This window comes from Mustela nigripes, chromosome 17 (genome assembly GCF_022355385.1).
Source record: "Mustela nigripes isolate SB6536 chromosome 17, MUSNIG.SB6536, whole genome shotgun sequence".
In the NCBI taxonomy this organism is placed as follows: Eukaryota; Metazoa; Chordata; class Mammalia; order Carnivora; family Mustelidae; genus Mustela; species Mustela nigripes.
This window is the reverse complement of record NC_081573.1, coordinates 583,041-598,054: the sequence shown is the minus strand read 5'-3', so window position 1 is coordinate 598,054 and position 15,014 is coordinate 583,041. Positions and strand designations below refer to the sequence as shown.

General features: G+C 54.1%; 2 protein-coding genes across 9 annotated transcripts in view; one reads left to right on the top strand and one right to left on the bottom strand.

Moving 5' to 3' along the window:
* The window catches only part of MBOAT7 (membrane bound O-acyltransferase domain containing 7), an 11,085-nt gene extending 5,868 nt beyond the window's left edge, over positions 1-5,217 (bottom strand). The window contains exons 1-6 of one of the 5 annotated variants that reach the window (XM_059381780.1): positions 4,962-5,217; positions 4,404-4,454; positions 4,203-4,281; positions 3,977-4,106; positions 3,314-3,440; positions 1,962-2,121 (exon numbers count right to left, since the gene is read on the bottom strand). In XM_059381780.1, coding sequence (XP_059237763.1) covers positions 1,962-2,121; positions 3,314-3,440; positions 3,977-4,106; positions 4,203-4,278 — 493 coding nt within the window. In that variant the 5' untranslated portion in view covers positions 4,279-4,281; positions 4,404-4,454; positions 4,962-5,217. Of the gene's footprint in view, positions 1-1,961; positions 2,122-3,313; positions 3,441-3,976; positions 4,107-4,202; positions 4,282-4,403; positions 4,455-4,961 lie in introns of those variants that run through there. The other 4 variants (XM_059381782.1, XM_059381781.1, XM_059381779.1 and 1 more) reach the window with 4 other exon arrangements.
* Positions 5,218-5,475: 258 nt separating this feature from the next.
* TSEN34 (tRNA splicing endonuclease subunit 34) lies at positions 5,476-11,029 on the top strand. Of its 4 annotated transcripts, none has more exons than XM_059381804.1 (5): positions 5,476-5,578; positions 6,517-6,763; positions 6,985-7,228; positions 7,380-7,637; positions 10,511-11,029. In XM_059381804.1, the coding sequence occupies exons 2-5, from the start codon at positions 6,521-6,523 to the stop codon at positions 10,696-10,698; spliced, it is 933 nt and encodes a 310-aa protein (XP_059237787.1). In that variant the 5' UTR covers positions 5,476-5,578; positions 6,517-6,520; the 3' UTR covers positions 10,699-11,029. The 4 variants fall into 4 exon arrangements, with proteins under 4 accessions (XP_059237787.1, XP_059237786.1, XP_059237784.1 ...); XM_059381803.1 differs by lacking the exon at positions 5,476-5,578 and adding an exon at positions 5,754-5,841; XM_059381801.1 differs by lacking the exon at positions 5,476-5,578 and adding an exon at positions 5,754-5,902.
* The last annotated feature ends 3,985 nt before the right edge of the window (positions 11,030-15,014 follow it).

Below are 15,014 nucleotides of genomic sequence, written 5' to 3'. Positions count from 1 at the left end.
GGGGTGGGACGGGGTGGAAGCAGAGACTGGCGAAGGGGCCCGAGACTGCGAACTGGATGGGGGGGGGGGGGGGGGGGCGGGGGGGGGGGGGGGGCAGCTGGTCAGAACTCCTAGGGCTGGGAGGGGGGCCGCAGCTCAGGGTCTGGAAGCCCAGAGGGTGGGGGATGAGTATGAAACCTGGAACAAGGGGAGGGAGACTCAAAGGGACAAGAAGCCAGTGAGCTGGGAGGCTCTTGATCTTGGGGGTCCTGAGTTCCAGCCCCACGTTGGGTGCTGGGTGTGGAGGGGACTTAAAAATACAATCTTAGGGGTCCCTGGGTGGCTCAGGTCATGGTCCCAGGGTCCTGGGATTGAGCCCCGCAGCAGGGATTGAGCCTCTCTGCTCGGCGGGGAGCCTGCTTCTCCCTCTCCCACTCCCCCTGCTTGTGTTCCCTCTCTCACTGTCTCCCTGCCAAATAAATAAAATCTTTAAAAAAAAAAAAAATACAATCTTAAGTGTGGTGTGTATACATAAAGGAATATTACTCGGCCAACAAAAAGAATGAAATCCGGTCATTCACAATGACGTAGATGGAACTAGAGAGTACGATGCTCCGTGAATAAGTCAGAGAAAGACAAACACTGCATGATGTCCCTCATATGTGGACTTTAGGAAACAGAAAAGGGGAACACAGGGGAAGGGGAGAAAAAGAGAGGGAAGCAAACTGTAAGAGACCCTTAATGATAGAGAACAAACTGAGGGCTGATGGGGGGACGTGGGCAGGGAATGGGCTGGATGGGGGATGGGCATTAAGGAGGGCATTTGTGAAGAGCACTGAATTCTCCAGAAACCAACACGACACTATATGTTAAGTAACAAGAATTTAAATAAAACTTGGAAGGAGAGATAAATCAAAAATATAAAATAAAATCTTAAGAGAAAGAAAGAAAGACACCAGAAAGGGAGAGTTCACGGGACTCAAAGAGAAAGAGGACAGCCAGATCGAGAAGAACAAAGACCTGGAGAAGGGACGCTACGGAGACAAGTCCCTCAGGAAGATGGGGATGGACAAGCCAGACCCCGAGGGTGGGGGTGGGAGGCAGCTGTGAGTGAGGGAGGGTCAAGCAGTGCTTCTGGGGAGGAAGAGGCTGGTGGGGGAAGTCAGAGGCCTGCAGGGGCGAGGCGCCCAGCCTTATAGGCACTGAGGACTGGGAGCTCTGTTCAAAGTCCTAGGAAACCACCACAGGCTGCAAAGTGCTGGAATCCAGTTTCCCTTGCCCTCCCACCATCCCAAGCAGGGCAGGGGAGGGGGCAGTGGGATGGACAGAAGTCAGCCTCTCAGGTCACACAGGGCCAGAGAGAATAGGATCCCATTCATAAATGATCAGAATGGGCAAGTCTACAGAGACAGGAGGCTGACCGGTGGTGTCCACGGACTGGGGGCAGATGCAGGCTGGAAGGATGATGGCGGCAGGGCCTGCGCTCCCCTTGTGGGGTGACACAACTGTCCTACAATGACATGCAGTGGTGGCTGAACCCCCAACTCCACTGAGTGAGCGAATGGCATGTCATTTCAATGGCTGAACATGCCAATTACAGCTCAGTAGTCACAGCTGCCATTGAAAAGAGAACCTACTGGAAGGTCAACACGAGTGAAAAACATTCCAAGGCATAAGTGGGAGCATAACAGGAAGAGTTGTTCCCCGGGTGGCAGAAATAGCGCTGCTCTGTGGACCTTTCCGCTTCATCCCATGTCCCCCCAAGAAGCCGGGAGCCATCACTGAGGCCGAGAACAGTCTGTGTCTGCTCTGGAGAGCAGTGGGAGAGGCTGAGCTAGACCCACACCTCGACGCTCGCCCTCAGAGGAGCAGACACTGGAGCGGAGGCAGGGATACCAGACGGGCACCAAACCCGGGGTGCTGAGCGGAGACAGAGGGTGACGAGGGGCAGGGGACAGGCCTGGGGGCGCAGGCACACTCACCTGTCATTATTCCCACGTAGCAGTAGCTGTAACTGAGCGTCTCCATCAGAGAGGGAACGTCGGGCAGGAGCCCCAGGCTGGGCCCCTTGCTAAAGCCAGAGGCCATTTCCTTCCTCTGGGCCAAGTGCAGGTCCTGAACTTCACTGGCCAGACTCACCAGCTGCGGGGAAGAGGCACGGGTGGGGTATGGATCAGACAGACCGTGGGCCTTCCTCATCTACCCCTCCCACAGCAGCCGAGGGATGCTGTGGCCAGCGTGCCCCTGGGAGCTTAGCGGGGAGCTGAGGTCCGTTCCCGCGGGCAGCAGAAGTCTGGAGTCAGGAGTGGCAGGGTAGCGGCTTCTCGCCAGCGGGTGTCCCCCACCCTCCCTCCTGGGCCTTTCCCCCTCCGTGCTCCCTTTTCTGGGTTCTTCTGCAGCCCATGCTTTGGTATCACCCATGCTCTTGGGATCTCCGAACTGTACCCCCAGACTGGGCTCCTCCCTACAACCCCCAAACCCATTTCGGGGCCTCTGGCCATTGACAGTCCTAGGCCTCTGGGGTTCCTCAAACTTCACGCACCCAGAGGGGAACACAGGGTCACCCACTCCCCAGAGCAGGTCCTTTTCCGGCCTGTCTCCTCGGCAACCGCACCAGCAGCCAATTAACTGCTCCGGCCAGAAACCTTCCTTCCTCCCCAAATCTAACCAGTAGGTCTTGGAGTCTGTCGCTTTGGGGTTGCTCCCCACCCCCATCCCTGGGGCTGAATGCGTGTGGCCTGCCCACCCCCCCACACTGGCCTGCTCCCTTGCACATACTGCTCCGACATCACGAAAGGCTCTCCCTCCAACTCTTGGCTAACGGACTCCTGCCTGTCCTCGCCTTCCCGCGGAGAAGGCAGGACGCAGGCGAGACCTGGTTCGCGAGTCCAGCACCCGGCAGCTCCTGACTTTTCAGTCTCCGGTGGGACCTAGGGATCCACTTTCACCTATCCTCCCCAGTGACTGACAGCCAGACCCAGGCGTCCTGCTTTTGTACCCTTAGGTAAGTGCCTTCTCTCCTAAGCTGTTTCTCCTACTTCGTTAAATGGCTCGCTACCAACATGCAGTCCTCGAGAGCATGAGCACGTCGGGGAAGCACACAGCCCGCTATGCTAGGAGGGTGGGGGGCAGGGGGCGGGAATGTGCTTCTCTACCTCAGAGCATAGCTGGGAGGTGAGGGCCTGCCCCAGAGCATGAGAGAGGTGAAGTCCCACCCCTGGGGTGTGTGGGAGATGAAAGCCCGCCTCCCTTGCTCCCTGGGGAGTGCGAGGGAGGGGGAAGTGAGGATGGGGAGATCCCCTCGCACAAAGGGAGGGCTGGAGGGGAGTCTGACCTTCAGGGTGAGCAGCAGCTGGACGGCATTGGTGAAGGGCGTGGGAGTGGGCAGGCCTAGCAGGCTGAGCGCACGGAAGAACAGGAGGTAGGAGAAGGTCCAGGCGAGGGCGAGGGCGTGGCAGGAGCTGGGGCAAAGGCAGAAGGCTGCCGTGCTGGGTACAGAGCCCTCGCCTCGGCCTCCCCCAGATTCTAGCTATAGATCCTCCCCCACCTCCCACAGAAAATGGGGGAGGGACCGTGGAAGAAAGGACACAACCACATAGAAATGCACCACGACAGAGAAGAGAATGAGGAGGGCTCAAGAGAGGCTTTCGGGTGAAAAACCTCCATTTTTTCTGCGGGAGGCAAGAAAAAGGAGGGAGAGAGACATGATAGAAACGCGAAAGGTAGCAGGGCCTGCACAAGTCCTCTTTTCTCCTGAATACATGAACTGGATCTCAGGGACCAGGTAAGACACACAAGGATGAGACCCAGAAGAGGCAGGAGAGGAAGAAAAACAGACACAACGACACAGAGTATTCAGAGATAATCAAGAGACACCCAGAGACAAAGGCAGAAAGGGAGACAGACCCAAAAAGGATAACAGGTTGCTTCCTCCTCCCCCTCCGCTCCCCCCTCCTCTGTTCCCCCCCTCCCCAAACCCTCCCCACCAAATCCTCACCAGGGCTGGGCCTGGATGAGGGCCCAGGTTCCAAGGATGGTGACCAGAGAATGCAAAGTGTGGGGGCCACAGGTGAACAAGGTGAGCCCCAGGCCTACAGCTGCTGCCCCCCATCTCTTCAGCCCGGGTCCTGCAGGGAGAAGGGACAGCATAAGCCTGGAACCTTCCAGGGAGTCCCCTGCCTGCCCCCCCCCCCATTTTCCACTAGGGAGGGAACCTGACTCACCAGCTTTCTTAAAGAGGAAGCCGATGGGGATGGAGATAAGAAGAACCACTAGATAAGTCCACTCTTCGGGCGACATGGTCTGGGGGAGGGGCAGAGATTCTCGGTGAGAACCCAGGAGTCCGGGCCTTCACCCCTCCCCCTCGGAGGATTCAGGAATTCACTCTCCCTAGTCCCCAGTTGTCGAGGATCATGGAGTCTCACCCTCAGCTCCTCTCTGCGAAGAGGGGAATCCGGACCTCCAGAACCTTCCTCCTTTGAAGATAAAGGAATCCACCCCCAGCCCCGCTTTTCTGAGAACCCAAGCCACCAGTTCTCTTCTCCTGGAATCCAGACCTCTCAGCCCCTCTGCGATCGCAGAAATCAAAGCTACTCCCCCCTCACTGAGGACCCAAAGATTCAGACATCGCTTTCTGAGAACCCAGCAACAACCCTTGTCCCGGGCCCTTCCCGTGGAGAGCCCAGTATTCCAGAGCTCCAGTCTCCTCCTCCGAGGATCCAGGGACCCGGCGGGCCTCCCTCTGCCGGAACCCAGGCTCCAGCCTCCACCTGCTCCGGAGCTGCAGACGCTTCTCCCACCCAAAGCCCGGAGGACGCCCCCTCCAGCTCCTCCCCAGCTCCCCCCAAGCTCAGGTCAGAGCCACAGGCGGTTACGCCACTCCCCGCTCGGCCGCGCTCTCGGTGCCACGCCCGCCCCGGTCGGCCCGCGGGTCCGCAGCCACCCCCCAGCCCGGCACCCAAAGCGGCCCCGCCCCGGCCCACCTGGGCCCGGCTCCGCGCCGCCCGCCGGGCAAGAGGCGACGGAGCAGTCCTGGCTCACCGGCACCCTGGCTCCGGCCACGCCTCCCCCGCCCAGCGCGCGCCGCTCCGTCGCGGTCCCGCTCGGGCCGGCTGCGCGGCTCCGTCAGGCTGCGGGCCAGGCGGGGAAGCGGCAGGCTCCGAGCGCGGGAGAGGACCACTCCGCCACCGCACCTGGACCGCACAGCAGCCGAGCCAGGAGCACGTAAAGAGGCGGAGCCTCGGGCCTGCCAGGAGGAGGGGCCCGAAGCTTCGGGAGGAGGCGGGGCTTCCGCTTCGGGTTCCTTTGGACACAATCAGCGGCAGTTTGGAGGCGGGGCCACGAGCTTCGGTCCCTGTTCGGATGTAGGCGGGGCCAAGAGCTTCGGCCGGAAGTGGGCGGAGTCACAGGCCCTGTTTGACTCAGATTAAGAGATAGGCGGAGTCCGGGGTAGAGGGTAAGAAGGAGGCGGGACCACAGACTTAAGCAACACGAAGGGAGGCCGCGATCTGGATCGTTCCAAGGGGGCGGGGCTAACAGCAGTTCCAGCCTGAGGGGGCGGCACCCCAGCTGACGTATACGCTACCAGGGCGGGACCAAGGTAATTAACCTCACTTTTTCTAGAGGCGGAGCCCAAGCGGCTGGGGGAGGTTCGCTTCGCGAGGGCGGGACCAAGGTGTGCCACTCCACGGGAAGGCGGGGCTACGGCGAAACTGGGGGCGGATCCCAGACTTCCCGCTTCGCTGAGGTGGCGGCGTGACGAAATTGACGCAGGGGGTCGGGATGGGGAGGGGTGGAGGAAGCGGCGCGTGGCGCGCTACGTAGGGGGAGGCTCCGCCGGGAGTGAGAGCTGGTGTTTACGAGGTGACTGACTTGTTCTGTCGGAGGACGGTGCGGCATTCTGAGGGGAACGCTCGCGAAGGGGGTGAGCCAGCCCAAGCGGGGAACGGACAGCTGGTGTTCAGTAGGAGGAGCCTCCGGCTGTGGGGTTCGCTCAGAGGGGCGGGTACTCCCCTACCGGGAGCTCTTGCGGCCGGAGGGGGCGGGGCCTGGCTGCGGGGTTGACGGGAGCCGAGGGCGCCCGAACCCCGAGCCGCCGGCCTTCGGGAGGAGGCGGGGCTGCGAGTTCGGCCGAGCCGAGAGGTCCGGGCGGGGGTGGGGCTTCCACGGTGGGCGTCTGACACCGCGCGAGGAAGTTCTGAGGCCACGCCTCGGTGGTTTGGAAAGGGGAGGGGCCCAGTTCCGAGTCACTCGAAGGGGGCGTGGCCCCGCACTAAGGGAGGCTTCTCTCGGAGCCGAGAAGGCGTGATGGCCGGAAAGCTGACCTCAGGGTCCGGGGGGCCCAGCGGCGCCCTAGCGACTCGGCGCCCAGGGGGCGGGGCCCGGCCTGGAGAATCGGCAGGTGGCGAACGCGGCCCGGGCAAGGCTCCACCCTCCAGGCTCAGGGGCGGGACCTCGCTGAGACCCTCCACTCCCCACCCCACCCCAGGCGGTGGGAGCGCTGTGTAGGTGACCGCTGTGCTCCCCTGGCTTCCGCAGGAGGATGCTGGTGGTGGAGGTCGCGAACGGCCGCTCCCTGGTATGGGGGGCCGAGGCGGTGCAGGCACTGCGGGAGCGTCTGGGAGTGGGGGGCCGCACGGTGGGCGCCCTGCCCCGCGGGCCCCGCCAGAACTCGCGCCTGGGCCTCCCGCTGCTGCTGATGCCCGAAGAGGCGCGGCTTCTGGCCGAGATCGGCGCCGTGACCCTGGTCAGCGCCCCGCGCCCGGATCCGCGGCAACACGGCCTGGTAAGGGGCGGGCCAGGGACGCGAACGCCCTGGACCTGCGGAAGTAGACTCGGGGTCTCTGAGGTGGGAGGGCTTCTGGGTGCCCTGGATTCTGGAATAGTGTGCATGCAGGACACTAGGATCCCCGGGTTCGGGCTTTGGGGTTGGGAGGAGTCAGGGTTCCTGGCTTCCTAAGGCGGGGCAGACTTGGATCCTGGCATTCCCGCCGGCTTACTTCTCAGGCTCTGGCATCCTTCAAACGCCAGCAAGAACAGGGCTTCCAGGAGCAAAGCGCCCTGGCAGCTGAGGCCCGCGAGACTCGTCGTCAAGAGCTCCTAGAGAAGATTGCGGAGGGCCAGGCTGCGAAGAAGCAGAAGCTGGAACAGGAGTCAGGGGTCAGCGAGAGCCAGGGGGCCTGTGTGAACCCGGCTGCCGCAGAGAGTGAAGCCAGCGCTAGCCAGGCTCCTGCGGAGCCCGAGGAAGCAGGTGAGGGTGGGAGTGGAGTCCAGGGGCCAGTGGAAGGAGGTGGGAGATCTTTGGGGAATCTTGGGTGGGAATCTTGGGACTGGAACTCTCTGGGGGATGCGAAGACCCTGTCCTTGGATTCACCACACTCTCCTGCGTTCACCGCCCCCAGGTTCCTCTTCTCCCCAGCCAGGGCCTTCAAATGAGGTGGCCCCCTTGCCCAGGTCCGCCCTGCTGGTCCAGCTGGCCACTGCTAGGCCTCGGCCCATCAAGGCAAGGCCCCTGGATTGGCGTGTCCAGTCCAAAGACTGGCCTCATGCTGGCCGTCCTGCCCATGAGCTCCGCTACAGCATCTACAGAGACCTGTGGGAGCGAGGCTTCTTCCTCAGTGCTGCTGGCAAGTTCGGGGGTGACTTCCTGGTCTATCCTGGTGAGTTTTGTTGGGACCTCCTGTTGCTGCCCCTTTTTTGACAAGCCCCCGACCCTCTCCATTTCCCTTTTTTGTCTTTTCTCAGCCTCCGAAACCCATAGAAGGACAGCCACACTTGGGAACCCAAGCCCATTTGGAGGGCAATTTAGCAAATCTGATTAAGCACTTTCTTTGATCTAGAGGTTTCACTTAGGGACCCCTAGCTACGTGCACAGAACATATAGGAAATCGTCGTTGTGGGATTCTTTACAGTAGCGAAATATTAGCGAGCAGCCAGAGTGATTGTTAATAGGTTAGTGGTTACTTACTGGTGTTAGTTGTAAAAGATTAATGTAGGTCCACGTACATTTATGAAAAAATGACCAAAGAGGGAAGGAAAAAAAAAAACTACGTGTCGAAAACAGGTATGGTAAAGAGTGAATTGTGTTTTATGTTGTCACGGAGTTATATACACATTATTTAAATAACCTTAAAAATCATGGCTTGCGGGGCCCTTGGCGGGCTCAGTCGGGGCAGTATGCTACTCTTGATCTCAGGGTTGTAGGTTCAAGCCCCACGCTGGGTGTAGAGATTACTTAAAGAAAATTATGTGGCTCGAGTGAAAGAACATGAGAAGAACTTAAAATAGATTATTGACTAGAAAGCAAGTAGCAAATGGAAAAAGGCCTGAAGGGACGTACTCCAGCCCCAGTACAGCGGTTACCTCTGGGAGGGAATTTGCATCAGGTGTAGGTAAAGGAGATTTTCAGTGTACCAGGTAATTTTTGAATTTGTAGTATGAGTGCCTTTACTGTCTAACTAAAAGGTTAAAAAAGTAAGTCTACAAGAAATCGCCTTTTTTGTTCCTCCTGAGAACACCAGCGGATAGAAGCACCAGGTGAGTAGTCAGATTTTAGCTGTTGGCTGGAGACCGAAGGAGTGTCCTGTGGATGAGCCACGACACGAGCCTTCGTGTCTTCTCAGACCAAACACTCAACTGAGGGACTGACTCAGGAGCTTGAGAGCAGTTCACCACCCCGTGCTCTGCAGATGACCATACGGTCATACCTTGCTACTGTTTTTCTGTATGTGAAAGACTATTTTGGTTTTGAAAATGAACGTTGGACTCACGAAACATATGGATACTGATATCTAGTTCTTTTCTAAGCTTTCAGGTTAATTTACAAATCTTTTTTTCCAATCTAGCAGATTATAAGGGGACTGTTAGTCCGCGTTTGATCCCACTCGTGAAAGGAGTTACATAATTTTCAATGTTATAAGCTGTATTTAAAATTTTTTAAAAAGATTTTATTTGTTTATTGGATAGCACAAGCAGGGGGAGCGGCAGGCAGAGGGAAAGGGAGAAGGAGGCTCCGCACTGAGCAGGGAGCCCAATATGGGACTCGATCCCAGGACCCTGAGATCATGACCTGAGCCAAAGGCAGACACTTAGCGGACTGAGCCACCCAGGCACCCTTGTATTTTAAATTTTAATATGATTATTTTCCTCTTTAAGTTGTATGGTGTCCTCATTATGGAACTTGTCAAAAATTCAGATTTAATAAGTTCTAAATGGGGTGAGTTTTAAGTTTATATGTTCTAATACTGTCAGTATGCTTACTAAATTAAAACATTCCAGTTAAAACAAGGTTAAATCTACCAGTAACTCAAATCACACATCTGCAACCAAACTGCACGGCTGACCTGTTAGTTCTAATGGGTCAATATTTCTAAAACAATACATACTCAGTAAATGTGATGTACGTAGAATCCTTGCGCCCTGAAGATGAAAATATTCAAGGACTGAGGCCATCGCCTGTCTCTAACAGTAAAGGTGTCTGAACTTAAAAGGCACTAAGCCTCCCGGAACGGTTCCAGGGAACCTTCTCACATATTCCGATGCTTCCTCCTGAGCGGGCAGAGGTGTCCCAGCAACGCCCGGCTCCTGGCTCCCGGCTGGACACCCAGCGGACGGTCCTCTCAGGTGGGACACCTCACCACCCTGCCCTTGTCGATGTTCCTTCCTGGCACTTACCAACCTCTGACTGGGGCCCGACTCCAGCTCCTGCTCTGCGTGGTCATTTACCTAATCGGGGGCAGACCGCCACCCAGGTTTTAAAGGGAAAGCTACTGGGAGGCGGCCCTGGCCATTTGTTCCATATGGCCTGTGGCAGAGGTGAGCCCTTGTAACGTGGCCGACAAACCTGCAAGTATTTACTGTCGGGCCCTTTTCTGGAACATCTTCATCACCCATCTGTTCATTACTCCATCATATTGTAAATTCTTCCGGTGGTCGGTTAGAGTCACTTCTCCTTGGACCTGACATCCTGTGTACTCCTCGTGGCTTTGATGGACTTCGTGGTCCTGGTGCTTATGTCACGACAATGATCTATTCATTGTTTTTGTATCTTTTTTTGTTTTGTTTTGTATTTGTATCGTTTTGTATCGTTTTTGTATATTTGTATATTTGTTTTGTATTGTTTTTTTAAACACGATCATGCTGTATGTGTGTGATGGCTTGATCGCTGTATGTGTGTGACATACGGCTTGCCCCGAGTGTATCCTGGACCTCCCCACCTGGATACATTCTTGTCATTTTAACAGCTGGTCTTGTGGCGAGACCATGAACTTAGCAAGTCCGTGGTTTGGTTGTCTCCCTTTCTTAGCGGTTTAGCGGTTGTAAATGGTAACAGGGTGAACATCTTCATAGGTATATCTTGGTACTGTTATCCTTATAAGTAAAAAATTCCAAGAAGTGGAATTGCTGGGTCCAAGAATAGCTATTTTGAAATATTCATAGTGATTACTAAGCTGATTCCTGTCTCCGTGTACACGTTCCGGTGTCTTCCAGCGCTGTGTCACTGGGACCTTCTGTGTGTCTGTCTTTCACCCAGGTGACCCACTTCGTTTCCACGCCCACTACATTGCTCAGTGCTGGGCTCCGGGGGACCCCATTCCACTGCAGGACCTGGTTTCCGCTGGCCGCCTGGGAACCAGCGTCAGAAAGACGCTGCTGCTCTGTTCTCCTCAGCCTGATGGTAAGGTGGTCTACACGTCCCTGCAGTGGGCCAGCCTGCAGTGAGTGACTCCAGAGACCCTGGGGATGTGGCTGCATCTGTGGACAGAGCCTTTCCGGGTGGTCCCAAGCTCATCTCTGCATATGGGAGGCTGCGAACCCTCCTGCCTCTCTCTGCAGTTAGGTTTTGACTCCAGATCGAGAAACACTACATCCTCATTCTTTCCCTCCCTGTTTCAAAGCACTTACTGGCTGTGATGTTTTGTAGTTCCTGTTTCCACAGTGTGAGCTTCTTGAGGGTAAAGACTGGATTTGACTCATCTCCAGTTTCTACAGGGCTTAGGTCTCAAGAGGGCTCAGTAAACTTGTTGAATAAACGCGGAGTCTGTGATTTGAATCCGGGCAACAGTCCTGGGAAGTGTGGGTGTTTGCATTTGCTTATACAGATGAGGGAAAGGCCTGGAGGAGGTCAGCCTCTAGGAGGTAGCCCGCTGGGCTGGGACTTAAAACCTGGTCTTTCTGAGTCCAAGGTCTGCGCTCTTCCCCCTACACTAAACTTCCTTTTGAGAAGACCTTCACGAAGCGTTTCAGGTGCACATAAAGGCATAAATCAAAGTAACATGTGAAGAGAAGAAGAACATGAGTGTTGCACTTTCCGGACAGGTTCGGGTTGGGGAGGGGAAGGTCAGGAAGGACTCGGGGCTGGTGGAATGCGGGTGGTGTTCTTTTTCTTGGCCTGGGTGGTGTTTATTCAGGTGTGTAGAATTATACTTTATACCATACATTTATGATCCAGGTCTTTTTTTATACATATATTCTATTAAATGCTGAAACACATATGAATAAAACGCACATTTGTGAGATGATTCATATAGCTGCCTTTCTGCTTAAGAAATTACTTGAATGTTATCAGTACCCACTTCCAGTATTTATATGTCTATTTTTAAAATGTGTAATTTCATCCCATAGGTTTCGTTACTGAAACACTGTCACGCGGTCATGATTCTGGGGCTGAAAGCATCTATCTCTGGTTTCCCAATTTCTGTGGTGCCTGTTCCTTCTTTCTTTCCTACCCTTTTCAGTAAACAGATTTGCTCGAACCTCAATTTCCTATAAGCTTAGATTAATTTAAAACAGGACACCAACCCCTGCCCAGTTAACACTGTTCTTTGGGCTTCCTTGGTAACTGGCTTGTAAATATGTTCTCCAAGCTCTCTCTTCTTTGCAACAGAGTTCTTAACTGACTCAGTACTCAGTATCTCTGTCTTGAGTCTTCCCTTAAAAAATTCCTCATTAAAAAACTTGTGGATGGGGGGTTCCTGGGTGGTTCAGTCGGTTAAATGTCTGCCTTTGGCTCAGGTCATGGTCTTGGGGTCCTGCTTGGCAGAGAGTAGGCATCTCCTTCTATGCTCTCTCCCTCTCTTGCTTTCTCCCAAAAAATAAAATCTTTAAAAAGAAAAGAAAACAAAAAGATGTTGTGGGTGCCTGGTGGGCTCAGTCAGTGGAGCATGTGACTCTTTTTTTTTTTTTTTTTAAGATTTTATTTATTTATTTGACAGAGAGAAATCACAAGTAGTTGGAGAGGCAGGCAGAGAGAGAGAGAGGAGGAAGCAGGCTCCCCGCCAAGCAGAGAGCCCCATGCGGGACTCGATCCCAGGACCCTGAGATCATGACCTGAGCCGAAGGCAGCGGCTTAAACCACTGAGCCACCCAGGCGCCCAAGCATGTGACTCTTGATCTCAGGGTCGTAAGTTTGAATCCCATGTTGGGTCTAGAGCTTACTTTAAAAAAAAAAAAAAAAAAACACACACACACCAAAAACAAAACAAAACAAACAAACTCAAAAGGACACCCACATGCACACAAAAAAAGGGCACCTGGGTGGCTCAGTCAGTTAAGCATCTGCCTTCAGCTCAGGTCATGATCCCAGGGTCCTGGGATTGAGCCCAGCATCGGAGCAGGGATCCTGCTTCTCCCTCTCCCTTTGCCCTCCCCCTGCTCATGAGCTCTCACCCTCTCTCTCCTCAAATAAATAAAATCTTTAAAAAAAAAAATACAGATAAAGACTTTACACTCTTTACAAAAATTAACTCAAAATGCATCATAGGGGACGCCTGGGTGGCTCAGTTGGTTAAGCAGCTGCCTTCGGCTCAGGTCATGATCCCAGCGTCCTGGGATGGAGTCCCACATCTGGCTCCTTGCTCAGCAGGGAGCCTGCTTCTCCCTCTGCCTCTGCCTGCCACTCTGTCTGCCTGTGCTCCCTCTCTCCCCCCCTCTGATAAATAAATAAAATCTTAAAAAAAATGCATCATAGGTCTCAGTATAAAATGTAGGGCTATTCGACTCATGGGAGATAATAGAAAACCTAGCAGACCATGGGTGTGGCAGTGACACTTCAGACACACCACCAAAGGTGGGGCCAATGAGAGAATTGATCAGCTGGACTTCATTAAAATGAAACACAGAACATATTGCAAAAGAACTGATAAAGGACTGCTGTCCAAAAAATATAAATCATTCTTTTTTTTTTAATGATTTTATTTATTTAACAGAGAGAGATCACAAGTAGAGAGAGGAAGGAGCAGACTCCCTGCCTAGCAGAGAGCCTGATGTGGGACTCGATCCCAGGATCCTGAGATCGTGACCTGAGCTAAAAAATATAAATCATTCTTAAAACTCAACAACAGGAAACAGCCTGACCAGGGGCACTTGAATGGCTCAGTTGGTTAAGCACTCAACTCTTTTAATTTTTTTTTTTTGTAAGAAGGCTCCATGCATGGAGCCCAATACAGGGCTGAACTCACAACCCTGAGGTCAAGACCTGAGCTGAGATCAAGAGTGAGAAGCCCAACTGTCTCAGCCACCCAGGCACCCCCTAAGTATCTGATTCTTGATCTCAGCTCACCTCTTGATCTCAAGGTCATGAGTTCAAGCTTCACGTTGGACTCCATGCTGAGCATGGAGCCTACTTAAGAACAAAACAAGAACCTAACCCCCCAACCCCCAGAATAGGCCTAAAACCTTAACAGACACCTCACGGAAGGAGTTCTACTGACGGCACGTGAGCACATGAAAAGTTGCTCCATATCCTGTGCCATCCGAGACATGCAAAGGGAAGCAACAACAAGATACAACTGTATACCTATCAGAACGGCCAAAATCCAGAACACTGACACCACCAAATATTGGGGAGCTGTGGAGCAACAGGGGCCCTCGTTCTTTGTGGTGGGAACACAGAACGATACAGCCACTTAGGAAGACAGTCTGGAGATTTCTTTGTTTTGTTTTTGTTTTATGGTTTTGTTCAATTTATTTATTTTTTTAAAGATTTTATTTATTTATTTGACAGAAATCACAAGCAGGCAGAGAGGCAGGCAGAGAGAGGGGGCAAGCAGGCTCCCCCTCTAGCTGAGAGCCCAATGCAGGGCTTGACCCCAGGACCCTGACCTGAGCTGAAGGCAGAGGCTTTAACCCACTGAGCCACCCAGGCACCCCAGTTGGTGCGACTGTCTCCAGCAAGGATGTTCCTTGGTATTGACCTAAAGGAACTGAATATGTAGGACCCCACAAAACCCTGCACGTGGGTGTTTACAACAGCACCGCTCATCATGGCCAGAACCTGCACACAACCAAGATATCCGTCATAGATGGCGGACTAAGCCAGCTGGCCTGTCCAGACAACGGTGTGTCCTTCAGTGCTGGAGAGCCAGAATATCAAGCCACAAGAAGACATGGAGGAGCCTCAAACGGACATTATGACGCGAAAGCAGACCATCTGAAAAGGCTGCATGCTGTATGATTCCAACTGTAGGATGTTCTGGAACAGGCACAACTGGAGACAGTAAAACAATGAACGATTGCTGGAGGTTGGGGGGGTGGGACAAACAGGAGGAGCACAGATTCATAGGCCAGTGAAGCGACTCCATGTAAGACCGTAGTGGTGGATACGGGTCACTGGACAACTGTCCGAACCCTCAGTGTGCCATCACAAGTGGCCGCTACACAAGCTGTGCACTCTGCTGATGACCATTGATAGAGGCTCATCAGTGGTGACAAATGCAGCCTCTGGTGGGGGAAGTCAATAGTGGGTAAACCGGGCATGAGTGGGGTTGGGGTGCAAGGGAAATCTCTGTGTCTTCCTCTCAATTTTGCCATGAGCCTAAACTTGTCTAAAAAACCCCTGTGGGGGCGCCTGCATGGCTCAGTGGGTTAAAGACTCTGCCTTTGGCTCAGGACATGATCTTGATGAGGGAGCAGGAGGCTGGCTAAGGACAAAGCAAAAGCTGGCGCCTTGCATCCCCTCTTCACCCTTTCCCCTCCATAAGTGTAGCATCCCTCAGGCAGCCCTGACTGCCATGAACAATAAGCAAATAGTTAACTTG